The 26,924-nt window shown below is 47.7% G+C and overlaps 1 protein-coding gene across 4 annotated transcripts in view; it reads left to right on the top strand.

Moving 5' to 3' along the window:
- The window catches only part of DRC12 (dynein regulatory complex subunit 12 homolog), a 252,044-nt gene that overhangs the window by 12,148 nt on the left and 212,972 nt on the right, over positions 1-26,924 (top strand). For all 4 annotated transcript variants that reach the window (XM_063942907.1, XM_063942909.1, XM_063942908.1 and 1 more), the window contains exon 2: positions 5,277-5,348. In XM_063942907.1, the coding sequence (XP_063798977.1) occupies positions 5,279-5,348 (70 nt within the window). In that variant the 5' untranslated portion in view covers positions 5,277-5,278. The remainder of the gene's footprint in view (positions 1-5,276; positions 5,349-26,924) is intronic.

Genomic DNA, 26,924 nt, shown 5'->3' with positions numbered 1-26,924 from the left:
CGGCAGCTACCGCAGGTAAGTCGTCATTTTTGCCCTCTGCGCCTGCACCGGCAAAAAGGACTTATCACTCTCACATGCAGTCCTTTTAGCCCAATAAATACAAAAAAGTGAGAGGTTCCCCCTTCTTTGCAGGTAGGGGAAGGGGAAAGGGAAAGAAGTCCACAGCGGCTTCAGGTTCCCAGGAGCAGAAGTCTACCCCTACTTCTGCCAAATCTACAGCATGACGCTGGGGCTCCCTTGGGGGAGGCCGCTCGGGTGGGGGCACGTCTCAAACTGTTCAGCCAAGGTTGGCTTCAGTCTGGCCTGGACCCCTAGGTTTTGCAGATAGTATCCCAGGGGTACAAGCTGGAGTTTCAAGACGTTCCCCCATGCCGATTTTGCAAATCGACCTTGCCAGCTTCTCTTCCAGAACGAAAGGCAGTAACAGCGGCAATCCAAAAATTATGTCAGGATCAGGTCGTAGTCCTGGTACCTTTGGTACAACAAGTGGAGGGGTTTTATTCCAGCCTCTTTGTAGTTCCGAAGTCGGATGGCTCGGTCAAACCGATCCTAAACCTAAAAAATCTGAATCTCTACTTGAAATGGTTCAAGTTCAAGATGAAATCACTCAGGGCAGTGATTTCCAGTCTGGAGGAGGGGGATTACATGGAGTCAGTAGACATAAAGGATGCTTACCAGCATGTTCCCATTTATCCTCTTCACCAGGCTTATCTGAGATTCTCCGTTTAGGATTGCCATTACCAGTTCCAGACGTTGCCTTTCGGTCTCTCCACGGCGCCGAGGGTATTCACCAAGGTGATGGTGGAGATGATGGTCCTCCTTCGTTAAAAAGGAGTCAATATAATTCCTTATCTGGACGATCTGATAAAAGCGAGATCCAGGGAACAGTTGGTGCAGAACATCGCACTCTCCCTGTCAATACTCCAACAACACGGTTGGATCATGAATTTTCCAAAGTCGCAGTTGGAACCGACGACAAGATTGTCCTTTTTAGGGATGATTCTGGACACAGAAGTACGGAGAGTATTTGTTCCAGTGGAAAAGGCTCTGGAAATCCAGAAAATGGTCAAACAAATATTGAAACCAACAAGGGTGTCGATCCATCAATGCATTCGGTTGTTGGGGAAAATGGTAGCGGCCTACGAGGTTATACAGTTTGGCCGATTTCATGCCAGAGTATTCCAGTGGGACCTGTTGGACAAGTGGTCCGGATCCCACCTACACATGCACCGGAAAATAATTCTGTCCCCAAAGCCAGGATTTCGCTCTTGTGGTGGCTACACAGAGGGATGCAGGTTTGGGATTCACGACTGGGTCCTAATAACCACGGATGCAAGTCTCCGAGGCTGGGGAGCTGTCACACAGGGGGAAAGCTTCCAAGAAAAATGGTCAAGTCAGGAAGCCTGCCTTCACATAAACGTTCTGGAATTGAGAGCCATTTACAACTGCCTTCTAACAGCAGTCACGTACATAAACAGGCAAGGCGGAACGAAAAGCAGAGCGGCAATGGCAGAGGTGACAAGGATTCTCCTCTGGGCAGAAAGAGATGTTAGAGCTCTGTCAGAAATTTTCATTCCGGAAGTGGACAACTGGGAAGCAGACTTCCTCAGCAGACACGATCTCCATCCAGGAGAGTAAGGCCTCCACCAAGAAGTCTTCGCAGAGGTGACAAGTCTTTGGGGAGTTACTCAAATAGACGTGATGGCATCTCGTCTAGACAAGAAGCTTCAGAGATATTGTTCCAGGTCGAGAGACCCTCAAGCAATAGCAGTGGATGCACTGGTGACCCAGTGGGTGTTTCGGTCGGTATATGTTTTCCCTCCACCTCCACTGATTCCAAAAGTTCTCAAAATAATAAGAAGAACAAGAGTTTGAGCAATCTTCATTGCCCCAGACTGGCCAAGGAGGGCTTGGTATCCAGATCTTCAGGAGTTGCTCATAGAAGATCCTCGGCCTCTTCCTCCTCGAGAGGACCTACTACAGCAGAGGCCGTGTGTGTATCAAGACTTACCACGGCTACGTTTGACGGCATGGCTGTTGAGCGTCGGATCCTGGCCCGAAAGGGTATTCCTAAGGAAGTCATCCCCACTCTTATTCAGGCCAGGAAAGGAGTAACGTCTAAACATTACCACCGTATTTGGAGAAAATATGTGTCTTGGCGTGAATCCAAGAAGGCTACTATGGAAGAGTTTGAGTTGGGACGTTTTCTCCATTTTCTGCAGGCTGGTGTGGATGCGGGCCTTAGATTGGGGTCAATCAAGGTCCATATTTCAGCCTTATCAGTTTTATTTAAAAAACAATTGGCCTCTTTTCCAGAAGTTCAGACGTTTGTGAAAGGGGTTCTGCACATCCAGCCTCCATTTGTGCCTACAGTGGCACCATGGGACCTTAATGTGGTGTTGCAGTTACTTCAATCAGATTGGTTTGAACCTCTGCAGGAGATAGAATTGAAGTTTCTCACTTGGAAAGTGGTGATGCTTTTGACCTTGGCATCCGCAAGGCGGGTGTATGAGTTGGGGGCCTTGTCTCACAAGAACCCTTACCTGATCTTCCATGAAGATAGGGCAGAGTTAAGAACTCATCAACAATTTCTTCCAAAGGTCCTTCCACATAAACCAACCTATTGTGGTGCCAGTAGCTACTGACACTTTCACTGAGTCACAGTCTATAGATGTGGTTAGAGCTTTGAAGATTTATGTTGCAAGAGCAGCTCGGTTATGGAAAACAGAGGCTCTGTTTGTCCTGTATGCTCCCAACAAAATTGGGTGTCCTGCTTCTAAGCAGACTATTGCGCGCTGGATCAGAGGGACAATTCAGCACGCTCATTCTACGGCAGGCTTGCCAGTACCGAAGTCGGTGAAGACCCATTCTACTAGGAAAGTGGGCTCATCCTGGGCGGCTGCCCGTGGCGTCTCTGCTTAACAACTTTGCCGAGCAGCTACTTGGTCAGGGTCAAACACATTTGCTAAATGTTATAAGTTTGACACCTTGGCCGTTGAGGACCTCAAGTTTGGTCAATCGGTGCTGCAGGGTCATCCGCACTCTCCCGCCCGTACTGGAGCTTTGGTATAGACCCCATCGTGTTGATGTCGTCCCCAGCATCCTCTAGGACGTATGAGTAAATAGGATTTTGATAACCTACCGGTAATTCCTTTTCTCCTAGTTCGTAGAGGATGCTGGGCGCCCGTCCCAGTGCGTACTTTACCTGGAGTTTTGTTATTACAGTTACACAAGTTGTGTTATCTTGGTTTCAGCATGTTGCTGCAATTAGTTCATGCCTGTTGGCGTGTGTTATGTTGAATGCCATGTGTGCGGCATGGTTGAGGGTGTGAGTTGGTAGATATCTCACCACTAGTTAAGTAATTCCTTTCCTCGAAATGTCAGTCTCCCTGGGCACAGTTCCTACAACTGAGGTCTGGAGGAGGGGCATAGAGGGAGGAGCCAGTTCACACCCAATGGAAAGTCTTTAGAGTGCCCATGTCTCCTGCGGATCCCGTCTATAGCCATGGTCTTGATATCGTCCCCAGCATCCTCTACAGACTAGGAGAAAAGGATTTACTGGTAGGTTATCAAAGTCCTATTATTTAAGCCCCCAGTACCCGGTGGTGAAGTCCACCAGGGAAATAAGGCTTTGACCTGTAGCCCCTCCCCCAGCCCCAGGGCAGCATTTAGAGTAAATGTTCCCGTCCTGGAGCTGCATATCTCTCTCTCCCTCACTCCCTGTCAGCGTTTGGGTGCCATTGGGTCAAGCTGAGCTTGTCCGGGGTTACAGGACACTTAAATATTCTACATGTCTACTGACAGTGTTAGTCAAGAAAAAGTGCATTTAGTCAGGGTTATTTAGTACAAGTACCCTGTAATATACATCCAGTCTTTACTGTGCATTGTTATATCTATTAAGTGTATAGCTTCAGTGCTTCTTAGAGCCTTTCAAAGAACTGCAGAGTTGTCCTGCTGGTGGCCCCGCCCCCTCCTGGGGTTGGCACAGGGCGCCGCAGAACATTGCTCTGGCACTGGTTATAAAACCTTTTATCTACTTACGGGTGTGTTTTTTGAAGTCACTTCTCTGGTGATTGCTAAGGTTTTGGAAGTCTGATTGATAAACATTGCAGCTGTCATATACAGGATACACTCTCACACTGTCACACTCTCTGGATAGCAATAACAAAAAGAAAATCAATGGAAAAAAATATTTTTATGGTTTACAGCTTCTACTGCGCACACATGTCAAGTGTATGCATATCCCCACAGATTCATACCTCCCAACTGTCCCGATTTTCGTGGGACAGTCCTGTTTTTTTAGGACTGTCCCGCTGTCCCACCAGCAAAATGGTAAATCAAACTCTTAAGGTGGCCATCCACTACTCAGACTTGTCTGAACTGCAGATCTCATCAAATTTCTCTTGAGCTCTCCCGGGAGCTTCCCGGGAATCGGATCTGACCCTGGGCTTAATTTTCACTACATTCACTTCAGATGTATCTGATGCGATATATCATGTGCCAGATCGCATCAGATATATCTGATGCACACATGCTACATGCGATTGATCTGATGCTGCTGCTGCCGCTGTTCCCCCTCTTGGTGGGTGGGAGTGGCTAGGCAGATGCCAGTCAAGTGACGCTTCAGATAAATCTGATCAGATACATCTGAAGTAAAAAAAACAATCCGATGTTCACCTGTTTTCTTCAGATTCCGATAAATAGTTGGGGCAGCCTCAGAGATTTGTAGTTCAGACATATCTGACACGGGAGTGCGCATCGGATCGGAAGAGCCATCCGATGTGACACTTTTCTTCAGATTTGACGGTCAGATGCGTCGAAATCTGAAGAAAACTGCCCAAATCGGACTAGTGGATGGGGGCCTTTACCACTCCAGTCCAGTATTGCTGATGCAAATGACCAGGATATGAAAGATCATTTACAGCAATAGGCAATTTTCCATAGACACAATAGGAATTTTAGTCTTATACTGTAGCTATGCAATTGAATAGACCACGATCCTGATGTCCCCTCTTTTCTTTGAAGGTAAAAAAGACTATAATAATGATTGGAAGCGTTGATTACCATACCATGATCACGTCTGCACCAGCGCAGTCTTACAGTGACAGACTTCTGTTCCAGTTTCACTGTATTTTAGACTGTATCTGTATTTTGCGATCCCCACCTGCACAGTGCTGAAAAATAGTAACTTTGCACCTGGATATTTTGTAGTGGAATTAGTGCCATACTGTAGTATAATTTCCCATTACCACATTATGCACCACTTTCTTCCATAGAAATGCCACCGAAAGTGAAAGAAAAGATAAAGAAAAAAAAAAAGAAAACGAAGAAGCAGAAAGATGGAACAGGTACTGTGCAGCGAGTGATAGGAGCAAGAATACTGTACTTTAGATTTAATACTGAAGATACAATCGCTCAGCTGTGCACCTACAGTAAGTTACGTTGCACTGTGCTTTGTTCATTGCACTATGCATACAGCATGAATGGAGTTAAAAACAGATCATTATGGGGGTCATTCCGAGTTGTTCACTCGCTAACCGTTTTTAGCAGCCGTGCAAACGCTAAGCCGCCGCCCACTGGGAGTGTATAATAGCTTAGCAGAAGTACGAACGAATGCATCGCAGAGCGGCTTAAAAAAAATTGCGCAGTTTCTGAGTAGCTCCAGACCTACTCAGCGCTTGCGATCACTTCAGACTGTTCAGTTCCGGATTTGACGTCACAAACACGCCCTGCGTTCTCCCAGCCACGCCTGCATTTTTCCTGTCACGCCTGCGTTTTTCTGAACACTTCCTGAAAACGGTCAGTTGACACCCAGAAACGCCCACTTCATGTCAATCACTCTGCGGCGGCCATTGCGAATGAAAAGCTTCGCTAGACCTTGTGTGAAACTACATCGGCTGTTGTGAAAGTACGTTGTGCGTGCGCATTGCGCCGCATACGCATGCACAGAAGTGGCGCTTTTTCACTTAATCGCTGCGCTGCGAACATTTTTATCTAGCGATCAACTCGGACTGACCCCCCATATCCTGAGGAAAATTCATGCTGAATTTCTTAAACATGAACAATAGCAAACTAAATGAATGGTGTTTTGACTTTTTTCTATGATGATAATAATTATGGAGAGCCAATGGCGGACTGACCCCATTAGCAATGGTAAGCAGAGGCAACACAATGCACCACCCTGTGCATGATTAAAGAAGTTGGACAGGATGTAACGACGCCCGTGTTCGGTGTCTGTGCGGGATACTGGGAAAACTCAGCCGTGTAAGTGATTGCCCCTTTTAAAAAATGTCCGAGTTCGGCTAGCATCCCGCACAGCCGCCAAATGCGGGCGTCATTACATCCGGGCCTATTGTTTACTTTAAACACTATGCTCAATGAAGTCAGCTTTAAGGTGACTAAGAACTGAAAGGAAAATTTCCAGTTAAAAATGTTCAGTCTATAAATACAAATACAAGATGATCTATTAAAACAGCAAATTCATGATCAGTGCCTGATCAAAAACCATTAGTCTGTAGCGGGTGCAGCCTAAGGAGTCAGGAATTGTGGGGTGACTGTGTGTTACTCAGGTGGATGCCAGAGAATGGAGACCTAGTACATTCAATGCTGGTGGTGGCCATTGAACTTAATTATATTATCTTCCAAAGCACAGCTTTTCAGCTTATTTTGTCACTCTAAGGCGGTGTTGAGGTCTCTAAGTGACTGCCAAATGGCTGTGTAGATGTGAACTTGAACTTCAGGCCATCTCTCAATCCTGCTGCTACCACCTCCGCAACATCGCCAGAATCTGGTCCTTCCTTTCACAGCCTGCACGAAATGTCTCATTCACGCTCTCATCATTTCCTGCTTAGAGGTATATTTACTAAAGTGAGAGTTTATAGAAGTGGAGATGTTGACCATAGCTAACAATCAGATTCTTTGTAGCATTTACCTTGAACCTTCTAGGAGATAAGAGCTAGAATCTGATTATTTTCTACGGGCAACATCTCCACTTCCATAAACCCGCACTTTAGTAAATATACCTCTTAGTCTTATGTCTGTAGTCTGCCTCTCTCTCGCCTCTCCCCACTTTAATCTTAACACTATGGTTCATCTCATTGTCCTCTTCAGCTGTACTGCATCTGCCTTTACAATTTGCAATCTGCGCTCCTGACTCCCTATCCTTAGAACTCCGTTCAAACTCCTCACCTACAAAGCCTTAAACCAATCCTCTCTTCCCTGCATTTCTGATTAATCTTTGTACAGAGTCCCTCCTTCCCCTTCACTGCCCATCTGATGTCTCCTACACCCTGCTCAAAGTGCATCCACCGTAATCTCTACCAATTTTCCTAGCTTTAAACAAAATTGTGTACCATGGCTGGTACACAATTTGTTTTAGCCCTTAAAACAAAATATGTACCAGCCCTGATTATAACGAGAGATGTGTGCCGGACTATTTCTCTTACGTCCTAGAGGATGCTGGGGACTCCGTAAGGACCGTGGGGTATAGACGGGTTCCGCAGGAGACATGGGCACTACAAAGAACTTTTAGTATGGGTGTGCACTGGCTCCTCCCTCTATGCCCGTCCTCCAGACCTCAGTTAGATCTTGTGCCCAGAGGAGATAGGGTGCATTACAGGGAGCTCTCCTGAGTTTCTCTGAAAAATAATTTTGTTAGGTTTTTTTATTTTCAGGGAGCACTGCTCGCAACAGGCTCCCTGCATCGTGGGACTGAGGAGAGAGAAGCAGACCTACTTAAGTGATAGGCTCTGCTTCTTAGGCTACTGGACCCCATTAGCTCCAGAGGGAGTCGGAACGCAGGTCTCACCCCGCATTTCGTCCCAGAGCCGCGCCGCCGTCCTACTCGCAGAGCCGGAAGATAGAAGCCGGGTGAGTATAAGAAGAAAAGAAAACTTCAAGGCAGCAGAAGACTTCAGATCTTCACTGAGGTAAGCGCGCAGCGGTAACGCTGCGCGCCATTGCTCCCACACACAACACACAAGGCACTGATGGGTGCAGGGCACAGGGGAAGCACCCTGGGCAGCAATAAACCTCTAGGGCTGGCAGACATACATATATAGGCTACAGAGGCAATATATTTCATAACCCCTGCCAGTATTGTAAAAATGAGCGGGACCGAAGCCAGCCGGTGAGGGGGCGGAGCTTGGCCCCTCAGCACGGAAAGCGCCATTTTCTCCACAGCATGGAGCTGGCTCCCCGAACTCTCCCCTGCTGAAGACACAGGGCAAAACAGAGGGGGGAGGGGGGGGGGGGCACTTATTAGCAGCAGTGAATGTATATAATGTGATTATATATATATATATATATATATATATATATATATATAGCGCTGTTTTATCTGGGAAGTCTATTTCCGATGTCAGTGGCGCTGGGTGTGTGCTGGCAAACTCTCTCTCTGTCTCTCCAAAGGGCCTTATTGGGGATCTGTCTCCATAAAAATATCCCTGTGTGTGTGGGGTTGTGTCGGTACGTGTGTGTCGGCATGTCTGAAGCGGAAGGCTTATCTAAGGAGGAGGTGGAGCGGATGATTGTGGTGTCTCCATCGGCAACGCCGACACCTGATTGATTGGACATGTGGAATGTTTTAAATGCAAATGTAAATTCATTACATAAGAGATTGGACAAAGCAGAGTCCAAGGAGGTGACTGTGTCACAGGGCCCTTCAGGGTCTCAAAAACGTCCCCTGTGCCAAAATAGTAGACACTGATGCCGACACGGATTCTGACTCCAGTGTCGACTATGATGATGCACGGTTACACCCAAGAGTGGCAAAAAGTATTTATTATTTGATTATTGCAATAAAAGATGTTTTGCATATCACAGATGACTCCTCTGTCCCTGACACGAGGGTACACAGGTTTAAGGTAAAGAAACCTGAGGTAACGTTTCCCCCATATTATTTAAAAAAGCTGGAGAAACTGCAGTTTCCCAAAAGAATTATTATGGCGTATCCTTTCCCCTCAAAGGACAGGTTACGGTGGGAATCATCACCCACGGTCGACAAGGCCTTAACACGCTTGTCCAAAAAGGTGGCCCTACCGTCCCCTGACACGGCGACACCGAAAGGTCCTGCGGATCGCAGGCAGGAAACTACCTTAAAATCAATTTATACACATACCGGGGCTTTGCTCGGACCGGCAATAGCATCGGCTTGGGTTTGTAGCGCGGTAACAGCTTGGACAGATACCTTGTCAGCTGATATTGATGCCCTAGATAGGGATACCATTTTATTGACCTTAGGTCACATCAGAGACGCAGTCTTATATATGCTGTGGACCCGCCAATGGACGGGTGATGCCGACTCAAGGAGGCATATGAAAATGTTGCCTTACAAGGGTGAGCTTTTAATTGGGGAAGGGCTCGCGGACCTGATTCCAACAGCTACCGCGGGTAAATCTACCTTTTTTGCCTTATGTTCCATCACAGCAAAAGAAAACGCCGTAGTATCAGATGCAGTCCTCTCGCTCGCATAAGTCCAGAAGAGGTCGGGGCTCTTCCTTCCCCGCCAGAGGTAAGGGTAGAGGGAAAAAGAATGCCTGCTACGGCCAGCTCCCAGGAACAGAAGTCCTCCCCGGCTTCTATTAAATCCACGCTGGGGCTCCACTGAGGGAGTCCGCTCCGGTGGGGGCACGTCTTAGACTCTTCAGCCACGTCTGGGTTCAGTCGGATGTGGGTCCTTGGGTGATGGAAATTGCGTCCCATGGTTACAAGCTAGAATTCAAAGACGTGCCTCCCCGCCGATTCTTCAAATCGGCTTTACCAAAGTATCCCCCAGAGAGGGAGATAGTGTGGGCTGCAATTCGAAAGCTGTGTCTACAGCAAGTGTTTATCAGGGTTACTTTAATGCAGCAAGAAAAAGGGTACTTTTCAACCCTATTTGGGGCAATCGAAACCGGATGGCTCGGTCAGACCCATTCTCAACTTAAAATCCCTGAACCGGTACTTAAAAGGGTTCAAGTTCAAGATGGAATCGATCAGGGCAGTGATCTACAGCCTGGAAGGGGGGATTTTATGGTGTCACTAGACATAAAGGATGCATACCTTCATGTCCCCATTTATCCTCCTCATCAAGCGTACCTGAGATTCGCTGTACAGGCCTGTCATTTCCAATTTCAGATGTTGCCGTTTGGGCTTTCCACGGCCCCAAGGGTTTTCACCAAGGTAATGGCGGAAGTGATGGTACACCGGCGCAGGCAAGGATTCACAATTATCCCGTACTTGGACGACCTCCTGATAAAAGCGAGATCAAAGGAACAGTTGCAGAAAAGCGTGTCGTTCTCCCTGAGAGTGCTGCAGCAACATGGCTGGATTCTAAATCTACCAAAGTCACAGTTGGTTTCAACAACTCGGCTGTCTTTCTTAGGCATGATTCTGGATACAGAACAGGTGAGGGTTTTTCTCCCAATGGAAAAAGCCCAGGAACTCCAGAACAGGCCGTCCCCTTCGGCAGGTTTCAGGCGAGGACTTTTCAGTGGGACCTTCTGGACAAGTGGTCTGGGTCTCACCTTCCAATATATCAGAAGATGACCCTGTCCCCCAGGGTCAGGGTGTCTCTCCTGGGGCGTCTGCAGAGTGCTCATCTTCTAGAAGGTCGCAGGTTCGGCATTCAGGACTGGGTCCTGGTGACCACGGACGCGAACCTCCGAGGATGGGGAGCAGTCACACAAGGAAGGTATTTTCAGGGATGGTGATCAAGCCAGGAGGCTTGCCTACACATATACGTACTGGAATTAAGGGCCGGTTACAAAGGCCTACGACATGCGGAGAATCTTCTTCGCAACCTACCGGTCTGATTCAATCAGACAACGTCACTGCTGTGGCTCATATAAACCGCCAAGGCGGTACAAAGAGCAGAGTGGCAGTGGCGGAAGCCACCAGGATTCTGTGGTGGGCAGAAAATCACATAAGCGCTCTGTCAGCGATATTCATTCCGGGAGTGGACAACTGGGAAGCAGTCTTCCTCAGCAGACACGATCTCCATCCAGGAGAGTGGGGACTTCTTCAAGAAGTTTTTGCAGAGATAACAAGTTGTTGGGAACTTCCTCAAATAGACATGATGGCATCACGCCTCAACAAGAAGCTTTGGAGGTATTGCGCCAGGTCAAGGGACCTTCAGGCAGTGGCGGTGGACGCCCTGGTGACACCATGGGTGTTTCAGTCGGTCTCTGTGTTTCCTCCTCTTCTTTTCATCTCAAAAATATTGGGAATCATTAGACGAAAAAGAGTACTGACAATACTTATTGTTCCAGATTGGCCTCGAAGGGCCTGATATTCAGATCTTCAGGGGATGCCACAGAAGATCCGTGGCCTCTTCCTCTCAGAGAGGACCTGTTGCAGCAGGGGCCCTGTGTGTTCCAAGACTTGCCGCGGTTACGTTTGACGGCATGGCGGTTGAACACCGAATCCTAGCGGAGAAGGGTATTCCGGAAGAAGTCATTCCTACTCTTATAAAGGCTAGAAAGGAAGTGATGGTGAAACATTATCACCATATCTGGCGAAAGTTTGTATCTTGGTGTGAAGCCAAGAATGCTCCTATGGAAGGTTTCCACTTGGGGCCGTTTTCTCCACTTTCTACAGATACGAGTGGTTATGGGCCTAAAGTTAGGCTCCATTGAGGTACAGATTTCGGCCCTGTCTATATTCTTCCAGAAGGAATTGGCTTCTCTCCCGAAAGTCCAAGTTTTTGTAAGGGGAGTGCTGCACACCCAGCTTCCTTTTGTGCCCCCGGTGGCACCATGGGACCTTAACGTAGTGTTACAGTTCATTAAATCGCAATGGTTTGAGTCTTTGCAAACAGTTGAAATTAAATTTCTCACTTGGAAAGTGGTCATGTTAGTGGCCTTGGCATCTGCAAGGCGGGTGTCCGAATTGGCGGCTTTGTCTCACAAGAGCCCCTATCTGATTTTCCAGGTGGATAGAGCGGAATGGAGGACTCGTCCTCAATTTCTACCTAAGGTGGTGTCGTCTTTTCACATGAACCAACCTATTGGGGTGCCTGTGGCTACGGGGGACTTGGAGGACTCCAAGTCCCTGGATGTAGTCAGGGTCTTAAAAATTTCTGTAGCCAGGACGGCTAGGGTTAGGAAAACAGAGGTTCTGTTTATCCTGTATACAGCCAACAAGGTTGCCGCTCCTGCTTCTAAGCGGACTATTGCTCGCTGGATCTGTAACACGATTCAGCAGGTTCATTATACGGCTGGATTGCCGTTACCGAATTCGGTAAAGGCCCATTCCACTAGGAAGTTGGGCTCTTCTGGGGCGGCTGCCCGAGGCGTCTCGTCATTACAGCTTTGCAGAGCAGCTACTTGATCGGGTTCAAACACTTTTGCAAAATTCTACAAGTTTGATACCCTGGCTGATGAGGACCTTGCGTTTGCTCAGTCGGTGCTGCAGAGTCATCCGCACTCTCCCGCCCGGTTGGGAGCTTTGGTATAATCCCCATGGTCCTTACGGAGTCCCCAGCATCCTCTAGGACATAAGAGAAAATAAGATTTTGAACCTACCGGTAAATCTTTTTCTCCTAGTCCGTAGAGGATGCTGGGCGCCAGTCCCAGTGCGGACTAAATCTGCAAGACTTGTAAATAGTTGTTGCTTACGTAAGGGTTATGTTACAGTTGGAATCGGTCTTTGACTGATACTGTTTTTTGTTCATACTTTTAATTGGTTGCGTATATTCCAGGTTATATGGTATGATTGGTGTGGGCTGGTATGAATCTTGCCCTTAGATTAACAAAATCCTTTCCTCATATTGTCCATCTCCTCTGGGCACAGTTCTCTAACTGAGGTCTGGAGGAGGGGCATAGAGGGAGGAGCCAGTGCACACCCATACTAAAAGTTCTTTGTAGTGCCCATGTCTCCTGCGGAGCCCGTCTATACCCCATGGTCCTTACGGAGTCCCCAGCATCCTCTACGGACTAGGAGAAAAAGATTTACCGGTAGGTTCAAAATCTTATTTTTTGCTGGATTTGGATTTGGCTCTGATTTCTCGTCCGGCTTTGGATTTGCCAAACCGCTGTCATTTGGATTTTTTTCAAAAATTACCAAAAAGCTAATATCACTTAACTTGGGCCTTTTTATTGTACCTAGACTATTATTAACCTCATTAACATTAATTTCCAGTCAATTTTGTCCTCCTTACAGCTCACAGTATTGATTTCACCATTATTGGCCAAACGCTGGCTGGTTACTAAGAAACAGAGCAGCGACACAAAAACACATCAATTTATAGCACATTTATGAAACTTTGCCATACAGCAGTGGCAGAAATGAATGGTGATGCAAGATGGAATTGTCCTTTGGCCCTCCCTCCCACCCAGAGCCGGATTAAGGGGGGTGACATGGGGGTAAGTACCCCTGGGGCCCCCTTTGTAAAAGGGCCCCCCGCAGCCCCGCCACCCACCACAGATTGGATCTCTGATCTGATCTGCAGTCCTATGCTCCCAGCTCTCCACTGCACTGCCAGACTCTTGTGTGGCTGCGGCGGCGCCACAAGCAGGGCAGGCAGCTGGGCGATGGCTGTCCTGGCTCTCCTGGTTCCTGTCTGCATTTATTATAAAAATACCAGAGCGGGCGCCACACGCCACAAATGGCAGCCGGGTTGGGTTGTATTAAGGGACTACTACAGGAAGGACAGCTGAGCAACGGCTCAGCTGTCCAATAATCTGTAAATAAGCAGCCTGCGGCTCGGTCATTGGCTGGGCGCGCAGGCTGCAGGGAAGGAGGATGGTTTCTCGAGTGAGGGGGGTTGTGTGGAGCCAGTGGACAGCGGAGTATTTTGCTGCTTGTAGGAGAGACAGAGAGAGAGGAACTCTCGCTCTCCTATTATATCAATGTGACAACAGCCTGGCAGCAAAGTAACAAAAAGTAATGGCCCGTACACACGGTGAGATTCTCACTATGCGACAGGGGCTAGATCGGCACATAGTCAGTATCGCAAGCACATAATGACTGTGCTTGTGATACTGGCTATGTGCGATTTTGGCTAAGTGTCAATCTTGACTATCTCTATAGAGATAGTCAAAATTGACTTGCCTGCACAGTCTATCTATTCTTGCTGTGCCAAAGCAAAGAATAGTACAAAACAGTAGGGTGGCACTTTAGGACTTAGACTGTTAATAAAGCGGTACTTGAACCAGCGTCCATCATTTCAGTGTTATTTTTTAAATAAAACTGAAATGACGGACACTGGTTCCAGTACCGCTTAATTTACAGATAAGTGCTAAAGTGCCAACCTCCTGTATATACTATCTATCTATCTATCTATCTATCTATCTATCTATCTATCTATCTATCTATCTATCTATCTATCTATCTATCTATCTATCTCACACATGTACATGTTATAATATATATGCATGTATATTAATTAGTATTTATTAGTCTTATAAACTATTGTTATTGTGTGTATGTGTATATACAGCAGTACTCATATGCTCATATGCAGGAATGTAGCCAGCACTTTGTGCGCCCAATAGCACCATTTTGAAAGGGCCCCTGTCCCAATGCTCTAGAGAGACACCTTTGTATGCCATAATTACATAGTAGTGCCTTAGTTAATTTTATACCCCATAGTTTATTTTATGAACCATAGTAGTGCCCTAGTTACATTATGTCTTATTGTAGGGCTGCCAGTACACATTATGCCACACAGTACCCCCAATTCATATTAAGACATACAGTGTCCCCAGTTCATATTATGCCACATTAGAGTGCCCCCTTACCTTTATAACTTCCACTACACACACCTCTAACTGAAAACGGATGTCAAACCATCTTAGGGCCCCCCTGCCTTAAGTACCCCAGGTCCCCCGAAGCCTTAATCCAGCTCTGCACCCACCCTTATATTTTTTATTAAAAAGGACATGCACCAGGACGTGGCCTAGAGAGCATAAGGATAGGACATGCCTGAGCTGACCTGACTCCCTAAAATCACCTTTGGAGTGGTCCCTGTGGAGCTGTGGCACCTTGCCTACCCTCCTCTGTGGCCAATATACCATCTAACACCGGCAGGTGGATGCGCGGAGAGTCAGTTCCCACGTGCTGTGGCCTACCTTCCCATGTGAATCCGTGGCCTGGAGTTCTGGAGGCTGCCCAGGGAGGCCTATCTTTGCCGCCGGACATTGTGTTTCCTGCAGCTGCTGGATACTTGGACCTTTCCATGGGTCCGTGCCATGGCAGTGGTCTGGTGAAGTTAGAGCCCAGCTGTTCCTGCACTGTGGCACTCTGGAAGATCTATCAGGGGGTAAGATTTCCCTTTTCCTCCCTGACTGTGTGTCTCTATACTGGTGACTGCCTCTCTATAAGTCACCATTAGGCCTTCTGCCCATTCTCTGCAAAATATGTGGTGGTGCTCTCTCAGTGGAGTGCGGATCGGTGAGAGACTTATTTCTTGATATAAGTGTGGTACTGGCAGCTTGGTGCTAGTCAGACAGGCCACCTGCCACTCCATTGCACTTGGGTGCGTAACTGCTGCAAGACATCTCTGCACTAGTCCTGGGAATCACAGGAGACATCACCTTTCTGTTCTATACCTATAAATATTTACTCAACTGCTCCTACTCACTACTATTACGGCTAGGGATAAATTTGTAGCGAGACCACAAATGGGACCTAGTGGTGGACATACGGGTAGGGGTCATGGTAAAGACACCTTGCCTGTGGCATCCCCTTCTTCCCCTGCAAAGAGACCTGGGAAATACTTTGGGAACCATGACTTTGCTTCTGCTCCTTTTACCACTGATGATTCCTAACCTTACAAGAGCTTACTACAATTCTTGCCTCTTTATTGTATCTGAAATTGGCAGCCCTGAAGGATTCTATTGATTCTGCACTGACTTAACTCACTCAACACGATCAGTGTATCTAGGAAGCGGAACAGTGGATCTCAGGTTTGGAAGATGAGCTTTCAGCGGCTAAGGTCTGCGCAAGAAAAGATGTCCTCCATGCATAATAAACTGGAGAATTTGGAGAGCAGAAATAGAAGAAACAAGAAGTGTCCCTGATTATGGCTCGGTCTTGGTAGAGAGAGTACATCATGTCAGCCCTGATATGCAGATATCTAGGGATCGTCCTCGCCCTATCATTCTGTGGATCCTGGACTGCACTGATAATGTCCGTCTTTTGGATGCCTTCAGGAAACATTCGGCTCTTTCCTTCATGGTGGCCATGAAAAGGAGGGAAGATTGCCCTAATTTGTAAAAGGCTGTTTGAGATGGGCCATCGCTTTTCCATGATGTACCCGGCCAAACTACCTGTCTTCCATGACAGCAAGCCTTATTTTCTGGACATCCTGCAAGCAGCTAAATACTTTGTGGACTCACTCTCAGCTTAGTCTTCATCACGTAGAGCCGATGAGAATAGATCCTACTTTGTTTTAGCTGCAGTCTTGACCTTGTCATGATCCGGGTATCTGGACGCCATTATTTGCCATTTAGATGTCTCCTGAGGCTGGCTCAGCGTTCCAGGACCGGATCTCACCTGTGTTACTGATGTCCATGTTCTACATCTCCCTCCTGTCACTCTGGGACGCTGTCACAAGCGGCATCACGTTTGGCGTCTCCAGCCTCTGCGGCCTCCGCCGCCGCTCCTGGGTTTCCAGTTACTGATTGTCAGTGTGGCGGTTCATGTCTGCCACGATCTCCGCTGTCATCCATATGGTTCCAGTGTGCAGGTTACCAGTGTGACGTCTCCTGCCCTCCGCGGTCTGCGCCGCCATTACTGCTGAATCTCCACATGGTTTCTCAAACTAACTTTCCCTCCAAGTGCTAACATGGTCGCAGCCATGTTGGTTTCAGTCACATGCCTCAGTTTCCTCCAATCCGCTGCTTCTGGAATCTGCATAATTGCCCAGCCAATGCCTGCCTTGCTGCAGGTATAAGTATCATGTGCCTGGGCCAGGAAGGCGTCACTGCTTTGGTTGTCAAACCTTGTTCCAGTCTCTCTCTCTCCTGTGATTGTTTCTCCAGGTTTCCAGCTCCTGTTACCAGCAGCCACTAGAGACCTGCACCTGCCTTCCATCCTGCGGTGCAGCCTGACTCTGCAGTCCTCCGTGACTACTCCAGCTTCCAGCTACCAACTATCTGCTTCCAGCGGTCATCTTTCAGCAGTATCCAGTTTCCTTAAAGTGCCGGTGTTGTTCCAGTGGATACCTACATACCAGCAGTATCCACAAACCATCAGTAACCACCTTTCTCTGACGTCCTAGTGGATGCTGGGAACTCCGTAAGGACCATGGGGAATAGACGGCTCCGCAGGAGACTGGGCACATCTAAAGAAAGATTTAGGACTATCTGGTGTGCACTGGCTCCTCCCCCTATGACCCTCCTCCAAGCCTCAGTTAGATTTCTGTCCCCGGCTGAGCTGGATGCACACTAGGGGCTCTCCTGAGCTCCTAGGAAGAAAGTATATGTTAGGTTTTTTATTTTCAGTGAGACCTGCTGGCAACAGGCTCACTGCACCGAGGGACTAAGGGGAGAAGAAGCGAACCTACCTAAGTGGTGGTAGCTTGGGCTTCTTAGGCTACTGGACACCATTAGCTCCAGAGGGATCGAACACAGGACCCGACCTCGTCGTCCGTTCCCGGAGCCGCGCCGCCGTCCCCCTTACAGAGCCAGAAGCAAGAAGGTGGTCCGGAAAATCGGCGGCTGAAGACTTCTGTCTTCTCCAAGGTAGCGCACAGCACTGCAGCTGTGCGCCATTGCTCCTCATGCACACCACACACTGCGGTCACTGATGGGTGCAGGGCGCTGGGGGGGGGGCGCCCTGAGCAGCAATATTAACACCTTGGCTGGCGAACTGACACTATATATAGCCCCAGGGGCTATATAGGTGTTTATTAACCCCTGCCAGAACTTTTACAATAGCGGGAGAAAGCCCGCCGAAAAAGGGGCGGAGCCATCTCCCTCAGCACACTGGCGCCATTTTCCCTCACAGCCCCGCTGGAGGGATCGCTCCCTGGCTCTCCCCTGCAGTCCTGCACTACAGAAAAGGGTTAAAAAGAGAGGGGGGGCACAAATTAGGCGCAGTATAAATATATTATGCAGCTATAAGGGAAAAACACTCTGTATAGTGATATCCCTCTGGTATATAGCGCTCTGGTGTGTACTGGCATACTCTCCCTCTGTCTCCCCAAAGGGCTTTGTGGGGTCCTGTCCTCTGTCAGAGCATTCCCTGTGTGTGTGCTGTGTGTCGGTACTGCTGTGTCGACATGTATGATGAGGATAATGATGTGGAGGCGGAGCAAATGCCTGTGAATGGGATGTCACCCCCTTGCGGGGTCGACACCGGTGTGGATGGACTTATGGAAGGAATTACGTGACAGTGTCAACTCCTTACATAAAAGGTTTGACGACATAGGACAGCCGGCTGCTCAGCTTGTGCCTGTCCAAGCGTCTCAAATGTCATCAGGGGCTCTAAAACGGCCGCTACCTCAGATGGCAGACACAGATGTTGACACGGATACCGACTCCAGTGTCGACGACGATGAGACTAGTGTCCTTTCCAATAGGGCCACCCGTTACATGATTGAGGCAATGAAAAATGTATTACACATTTCTGATAATACCCCAGGTACCACAAAAAAGGGTATTATGTTTGGTGACAGAAAACTACCAGTAGTTTTCCTGCATCTGAGGAATTGATATGAGGTGTGTGAGGAAGCGTGGACTTCCCCCGATAAGAAATTGATAATTTCTAAGCAGCGTACCCTTTTCCCCCAAAGGATAGGTCACGTTGGGAAATACCCCCTAGGGTAGATAAAGCGGTTACACGCTTATTAAAAAAGGTGGCACTACCGTCTCCGGATACGGCCGCCCTGAAGTACCTGCTGATAGAAAGCAGAAAACTACCCTTAAAGCTATATACACACACACGGGCATTATATTGAGACCTGCTATTGCCTCGGCATGGATGTGCAGTGCGGCAGCTGCATGGTCAGATTACCTGTCGGATAATATTTATACTATAGATAGGGACAATATTTTGCTGAAAATAGAGCATATAAAAGACGCTGTCTTATACATGCGTGATGCACAGAGGGATATTTGCCGACTGGCATCACTAATAAGCGATATGTAAAACCATTGCCGCCAGACGGGGGTTATGGACTCGGCAATGGTCGGGCGATGCCGATTCAAAACGGCACATGGCAGTTTGCCCTATAAGGGGGTGGAACTGTTTGGGGATGGTCTTTCAGACCTCGTTTCCACAGCTACGGCTGGGAAATCAAAACTTTTGCCACAAGCTACTCCACAGCAAAAGTAAGCACTGTAGTATCAGGTACAGTCCCTTCGGCCCCAGAAAAGTAGAGGACTAGAGGCTCATCTTTTCTGCCAAGAGGAAAAGGTAGAGGGAAAAAGCTGCAGCACACAGCTAGTTCCCAAGAGCAGAAGTCCTCCCCTGCATCCGGTAAGTCCACAGCATGACGCTGGGGCTGCTCAGGCGGACCCGGGTACGGTGGGGGCCCCTCTCAGAGATTCAGCGCACAGTGGGCTCTCTCACAGGTGGATCCCGGGGTTCTTCAAATAGTGTCTCAGGGGTACAGGCTGAAATTCGAGACGTCTCCCCCCCCGCCGTTTCCTAAAATCTGCCTTACCGGCAACTCCCTCTGCCAGGGAGGCAGTGTTGGTGGCTATCCAAAAACGGTATTCACAGCAAGTGATTATCAAGGTGTACCCCTCCTTCAACAGGAAAAGGGTTACTTTTCCACAATGTTTGTGGTACCGAAACCGGACGGTTCGGTGAGACCCATCTTAAATTTAAAATCCTTGAACACATATAACAAAAGATTCGAGTTCAAGATGGAATCGCTCAGGGCGATTATTGCGAACCTGGACGAGGGGGATTACAGGGTTTCTCTGGACATCAAGGATACTTACCTGCATGTCCCCATTTGCCCTCCTCACCAGGAGTACCTCAAGGTTGTGGTACAGGACTGTCACTATCAGTTCCAGACGCTGCCGTTTGGATTATCCACGGCACCGAGGGTCTTTACCAGGGTAATGACCGAAATGATGATACTCCTTCGCAAGAAGGGAGTTTAATTATCCCGTACTTGGACGATCTCCTGATAAAGGCGAGCTCCAAGGAACAAGTGGTAAGGGGGTAGCACTTTCTCGGGAAGTGCTGCAACAGCAGGGCTGGATTCTCAATTCCAAAGTCACAGCTGGTCCCGACGACACGTCTTCTGTTCCTGGGAATGATTCTGGAAACAGACCAGAAAAAAGTGTTTCTTCCAATGGAAAAAGCCGAGGAGTTGTCATCTCTAGTCAGAAACCTCCTAAGACCGGGACAGGTGTCGGTACATCAATGCACACGAGTCCTGGGAAAAATGGTAGCTTCGTACGAAGCAATTCCATTAGGAAAGTTCCACGCAAGGAATTTCCAGTGGGACCTGTTGGACAAATGGTCCGGGTCCCATCTCCAGATACAGCAGCGGATAACCCGGTCGGCAAGAACCAGGGTGTCGCTGCGGTGGTGGCTGCAGAGGGCTCATCTACTAGAGAGCTGCAGATTCGGGATACAGGACTGGGTCCTGGTGACTACGGATGCCAGCCTTCGGGGCTGGGGTGCAGTCACACAGGGAGTGAAATTCCAAGGACTGTGGTCAAAACAGGAGATTTCACTTCACATAAATTTTCTGGAGCTAAGAGCCATTTACAAGGCCCTAACCCAAACAAGGCCCCTGCTTCAAAACCAGCCGTACTGATCCAATCAGACAACATCACGGTGCTCGCCCATGTAAACAGGCAGGGCGGCACAAGAAGCAGGAGGGCAATGGCAGAAGCCACAAGGATTCCCCGTTGGGCGGAAAATCATGGGGTAGCACTGGCAGCAGTGTTCATCCCGGGAGTGGACAACTGGGAAGCAGACTTCCGCGGCAGACTCCACCCGGGAGAATAGGGACTTCATCCAGAAGTCTTCCAAATGCTGGTAAACCGTTGGGAAAGACCACAGGTGGACATGATGGCGTCCCGCCTCAATAAAAAAGATATTGCTCCAGGTCAAGAGAACCTCAGGCGATCGCTGTGGACGCTCTAGTGACACCACGGGTGTACCAGTCGGTTTATGTGTTCCCTCCTCTCCCTCTCATACCCAAGGTACTGAGGATAATAAGAAAAAGAGGAGTAAGAACTATACTCATTGTTCCGGATTGGCCAAGAAGGGCTTGGTACCTGGAACTTCAAGAGATGATCTCAGAGGACCCATGGCCTCTGCCACTCAGACAGGATCTGCTGCAGCAGGGGCCCTGTCTGTTAAAAGACTTACCGCGGCTGCGTTGACGGCATGGCGGTTGAACGCCGGATCCTGAGTGAAAAAGGCATTCCGGAGGAAGTCATTCTTATCCTGATCAAAGCCAGGAAGGATGTCAGCCTGAAGTTCAGACGTTGTAAGGGAGTGCTGCATATTCAGCCCCTTTTTTGTGCCCCAGTGGCACCTTGGGATCTCTGTGGTTTTGGAGTTCCTGGAATCACATTGGTTTGAGCCACTTAAAACCGTGGATTTGAAATATCTCACATGAAAAGTGGTCATGTGTTGGCTCTGGCTTCGGCCAGGCATGTGTCAGAATTGGCGGCTTTGTCATGAAAAAGCCCTTACCTGACTTTCCATATGGATAGGGCAGAGTTGAGGACTCGTCCTCACTTTCTCCCGAAGGTGGTATCAGTCTTTCACTTGAACCAACCTATTGTGGTGCCTGAGGCTACTAGGGACTTGGAGGATTCCAAGTTACTAGACGTAGTCAGGGCCCTGAAAATTTATATTTCCAGGACGGCTGGAGTCAGAAAAACTGACTCGCTGTTTATCCTGGATGCACCCAACAAGCTGGGTGCTCCTGCTTCTAAGCAGACTATAGCGCGCTGGATTTGTAGCACTATTCAGCTTGCGCATTCTGCGGTGGACTACCGCAGCCTAAATCTGTAAAAGCCCATTCCACAAGGAAGGGGGCTCATCTTGGGCGGCTGCCCGAGGGGTCTCGGCTTTACAACTTGGCCGAGCTGCTACTTGGTCAGGGGCAAACACGTTTGCAAAATTCTACAAAATTGATACACTGGCTGTGGAGGACCTTGAGTTCTCTCATTCGGTGCTACAGAGTCATCCGCACTCTCCCGCCCGTTTGGGAGCTTTGGTATAATCCCCATGGTCCTTACGGAGTTCCCAGCATCCACTAGGACGTCAGAGAAAATAAGATTTTACTCACCGGTAAATCTATTTCTCGTAGTCCGTAGTGGATGCTGGGCGCCCATCCCTAGTGCGGATTGTCTGCAATACTTGTACAAAGTTATTGTTACAAAAATCGGGTTGTTATGGCGAGCCATCTGTTCAGAGGCTCCATTTGTTATCATACTGTTAACCGGGGTTCTTATCACGAGTTATATGGTGTGATTGGTGTGGCTGGTATGAGTCTTACCCGGGATTCAAAATCCTTCCTTATTGTGTCAGCTCTTCCCGGGCACAGTGTCCTAACTGAGGCTTGGAGGAGGGTCATAGGGGGAGGAGCCAGTGCACACCAGATAGTCCTAAATCTTTCTTTAGATGTGCCCAGTCTCCTGCGGAGCCGTCTATTCCACATGGTCCTTACGGACTTCCCAGCATCCACTACGGACTACGAGAAATAGATTTACCGGTGAGTAAAATCTTATTTTCATCTTTCCAGTTTCCACGCTCCCTAGCTTCATTCTGACACCCGGCTGGTTCCATCCAGCATCCACTCCGTGTCTTCATCACCTGGCTGGTTCCATCCAGCCACCACTCCGTGTCTCCATCACCTGGCTGGTTCCATCCAGCATCCACTCCGTGTCTTCATCACCTGGCTGGTTCCATCCAGCATCCACTCCGTGTCTTCATCACCTGGCTGGTTCCATCCAGCATCCACTCCGTGTTTTCATCATCTAGCTGGTCCCATCCAGCATGCACAGCAGTCCTTCCAGCTACAGTGATCCAGCTCCAAGTATTACATCTGCTGACGTGTTCCTCGGCTACCTACACTACTACAGACAGGCCTGGTAAGGACAATCCATCTATGGAACTTTAACATCTGATCCATATCCTACCAGTGCTCTGTGGCTCCAGCCAAGTTCATAGTCATCCAGGAACTGTACCATCTTTCACTGTTTATTCTTTAACCACTGCTGTGTAAAATATGGAACTTGGTTATAAAACTTTTATTGACTGGCATGGCATCTTAGTCTTATGTGTTCTTTCCTATGCCCGCTTGCTCGGACGGGTTGGAAGTTACCTTGGTTAGTTTTTCTTGCTGCTTTCTGGTCTAGGGTGGCTGGGTGGGTGTAGGATAATATGTCCGCCACGGTAGCTAGTTCCACAAGGGTACAGTCCTCTATTAAGTTTGTTTCATGGAATGTTGAGGGGCTGAACTCCCCAATTAAGTGGCGTAAAATGTTATCTTATTTAAAACGCCTTAAACCAGATTTACCATTCTTACAAGAGACGGGTAATGTTAAATTGCAATCTTGGGTGGAAGGTGACTTAATTCTGGGGTGGTGACTTTAACTGTGTTCTGTCTAGAGGCTTGGACAGGTCTTCTGGTTCGGGTGGGGATGGGGAACGAGGATCTCCTTCTCCTTTAACTTTACTGATTGAATCATTGAAGCTTTGTGATCCATGGAGATGCCAACATCCTGTATCACATCAGTATATATTTTATTCTCATCTTCATCACTCATCCTCGAGGATTGATTTTTGTCTGCTTTCAGACTCATTGTATCACAGAGTGAGTGCCTCGGGTATAGCTCTTATTGCTTTATCAGACCATGTGTCGATATGGGTCACTTTAAAAGACCCATTTTCCACCTCTTATAATTGGAGGTTTCCCACCTATTTGGCCAAATCTACTGATTTCCGTAGTCATTTGGAAATGGCTTTTCTCAATTATGAGAAAGATAATGTGGAGCATATAGACGATATTCATCTTTCCTGGGCTGCGGCTAAACCAGTAATACCGGGACAAATCATGGAATATGTTGCCAGGAAACATTAAAACCTGTCTCTGGTTATACAGGAACATAGCAATTGATGGCTGCTTATGACTCTTTGCTTTTGGCAGATTCCTCTGAAGCTAGATTGAAGATAAGAGAAAAGACAAAAAACCCTTTTTTTTGGGAGCACTCTTGATTATTAAATAGGTGTGATGTAAATGGAGATGTCAGTAATTAAAACTTAACCTTTAATTGATCCTTGTATAAAAAATTATAAAAATTTAAAAATATGATGATTGGCAATCAAATGATGCTACTAATAGGAGGATCTTGTTGACCTTTTTAGCATATATGGTACAAGATCGTTATGTAGGTGAAAATATGTATATATACCTTGGATAACTTCACCAGTTATGGTAAGGGACGAAAAATGCAAGCAAATGATGGTCAAATCTAGGGATGGTGTCTGACTGTGGAAAAATAATTTTAGAAAAAAGAGAGAAAAAGAGGGAAAGAAAAGGAAAAGTGATAGGGATGAAGGTCTCCTTGGAAAATGGCCCACTGCACCTGGTATTCTCAGGAGGTTCCCCTTCCTAGTACTGACCAGGCCATCATTTGATTGCCAATCATCATATTTTTACATTTTTATAATTTTTTATACAAGGATCAATTAAAGGTTAAGTTTTAATTACTGACATCTCCATTTACATCACACCTATTTAATAATCAAGAGTGCTCCCAAAAAAGGGTTTTTTGTCTTTTCTCTTATCTTCAATGTAGTTCATCTACAAATTTCCTGGGAGCACCACCAATCAAAAAGCAGTTCTGAAATTGTGTTGTAAACTGCTCTCATATTGGTTAACATATCATTCTAATAATTACACACTTATATGGTACTGGTGCGGATTCACACTCATCATAGTAGTACAGTTCCTCTGAAGCTAGGCAAGCTTATCTAGACGCTAAGCATGCGTATGATGCTTTGTGTATGGGCCCAATTTCCTCACAATATCCTACGTAGTAGATATTATCGTTGTTGCAATAAATCTGGAAAGTTGCTTGACAAGCTAGTGCGCTCCCATGCTGCCCCCTCTTGCATTCTTTAAATTTAACCCTGTATCTGGTGCTCCAGTTACTGAATTTAGGAATTTCAAAGTTATTTCAAAATTACTATCAAACATTGTTCAAAGCCCCCTCTGATTCCCCGGACTGAGGGCTTGCAATTTCTTCTCAGGGAGGATTTGCCTGTGCTTACGGATAATGAAAAGGGCTCTGACTACCTCGGTGACTGCCCTGGAATTGTCACCCCTCATTAAAGCCTAACCAAAGGCAAATCGCCTGGCCCAGACGGCTTTGGTGCAGAATATTATCAAATGCTTCAGGACCATCTATTACCCCACCTTCTTACACCATTTAACTCTCTGCTTTCTGAGAAAAAACCTCCTCCTAATTTTACAGAGTCTAGGATTGTTGTAGTCCCAAAACCGGCTCAAGACCCCACCCAGGTACAGTCCTATAGGCCTATATCTTTATTAAATCAGGACTTGAAATTATATACCAAATTATTGGCCCAACGCATGCCGACCATTCTACCTCGGATTTTACATCTGGCACAGAATGGATTTGTAAAGAGCCATACTTCGGTACACAGTGTGCGCGTGCTAGTGGCTGCTATGGGTCGTCTTCAACAGTTGACTAATCAAGAGGCCATTGTGGTTCCTGGTTACATATTCTGCGGATACTTCATGTTAAACAGTTTGGCCCTGGCTCTATTGGAATATTCCGAATGTTATATTCTCGACCGGCTGTGCATTTAGCGATTAATGGTTTGAATTTTCCTTTCACCCTGTCCAGTGGGACTCACAGTTGTCCCCTATCTCCATTGTTGTTTAAGCTGGAGCTAGACCCGTTGATACGTACCTTTCCATCCATAAGGGATATTGGGGAAATCTAGTATGATGGGGTCCAAAGGAGCCGTTCACTTTAAATTTCTTCAACTGGGTGTGCTGGCTCCTCCCCTCTATGCCCCCTCCCACAGGCAGTTTAGAAATAAGTGCCCTCAGGAGAGAATGCACACTCTGCAAGCTCCAGAGAGTTTTCTTCAGTTTCTTTTTCACTCATTGTTATTTTTGGTATGCTGTTTGGGCAACAGCATACCTGCACCATGGGAGTTGGGGGGGAATGGTCACTAGCTTTGCGAGGTGTCAGAGCCGCTTCCCCGCTGAGAGGTTGTTGTACAGCGGGGCACTGCGCCTTTGTGGTCGCAATCGCAGCATGCCGCACACCCCTAATGCCTGAAGGTGATATCAGTGGATGAGTACAAACCGGGGGCCCTGATAGGGGGGGCTCCCCGGTTCATGGTGCGGCAGAACACGGGCACGGCATATGGGACCCTCCTGGGGGGCACCCCCTATAGCACCCCTGTGTTGGCAGCGGTGGGCAGGGGCGGATTGGGATCGAAAACCAGCACAGGAAATTTATGGAAGCAGCCCTAATAGGGGTGGGGTCTGTTGAGGGGGTGGAGTCTGTCATGTGGGAAGGATTACTGCTAAGAAGGCCTGACTACAAGCAGGTATAGAAAGTGCGTGCCACAGGCGCGCAGCAAAATTTTAGGGGCGTGGCTTCATGGGGAAGGAGTGTGGCCACATAATAGTGCCAATTCACATTACACCACACAGTAGTGCCACTTATACACATTGCACCAGGTAGAACCTCCTATACACACTGCGCCAGGTAGAGCATGTTATACATATTGCGCCAGATAGAGCACGTTCTACACTTTGCACCAGGTAGAGCACGGTATACACTTTGCGCCAGGCGGAGCACATTATACACATTGCACCATGTAGAGCACATTATACATTTTGCACCAGGCAGAGCACATTATACGTTTAGGGGAAGGGGACAGGGGAGGGACTACTGCACTAGAACTAAATAATGAGTTAGTTATCAGAAGGATACCCCATTTAATATTGTGCCACCATATATCTGGTC

The sequence above is a fragment of the Pseudophryne corroboree genome, chromosome 10 (assembly GCF_028390025.1).
Source record: "Pseudophryne corroboree isolate aPseCor3 chromosome 10, aPseCor3.hap2, whole genome shotgun sequence".
NCBI classification, from domain to species: Eukaryota; Metazoa; Chordata; class Amphibia; order Anura; family Myobatrachidae; genus Pseudophryne; species Pseudophryne corroboree.
The sequence above is the reverse complement of the archived record's forward strand: the minus strand, read 5'-3'. Positions and strand labels throughout refer to the sequence as shown.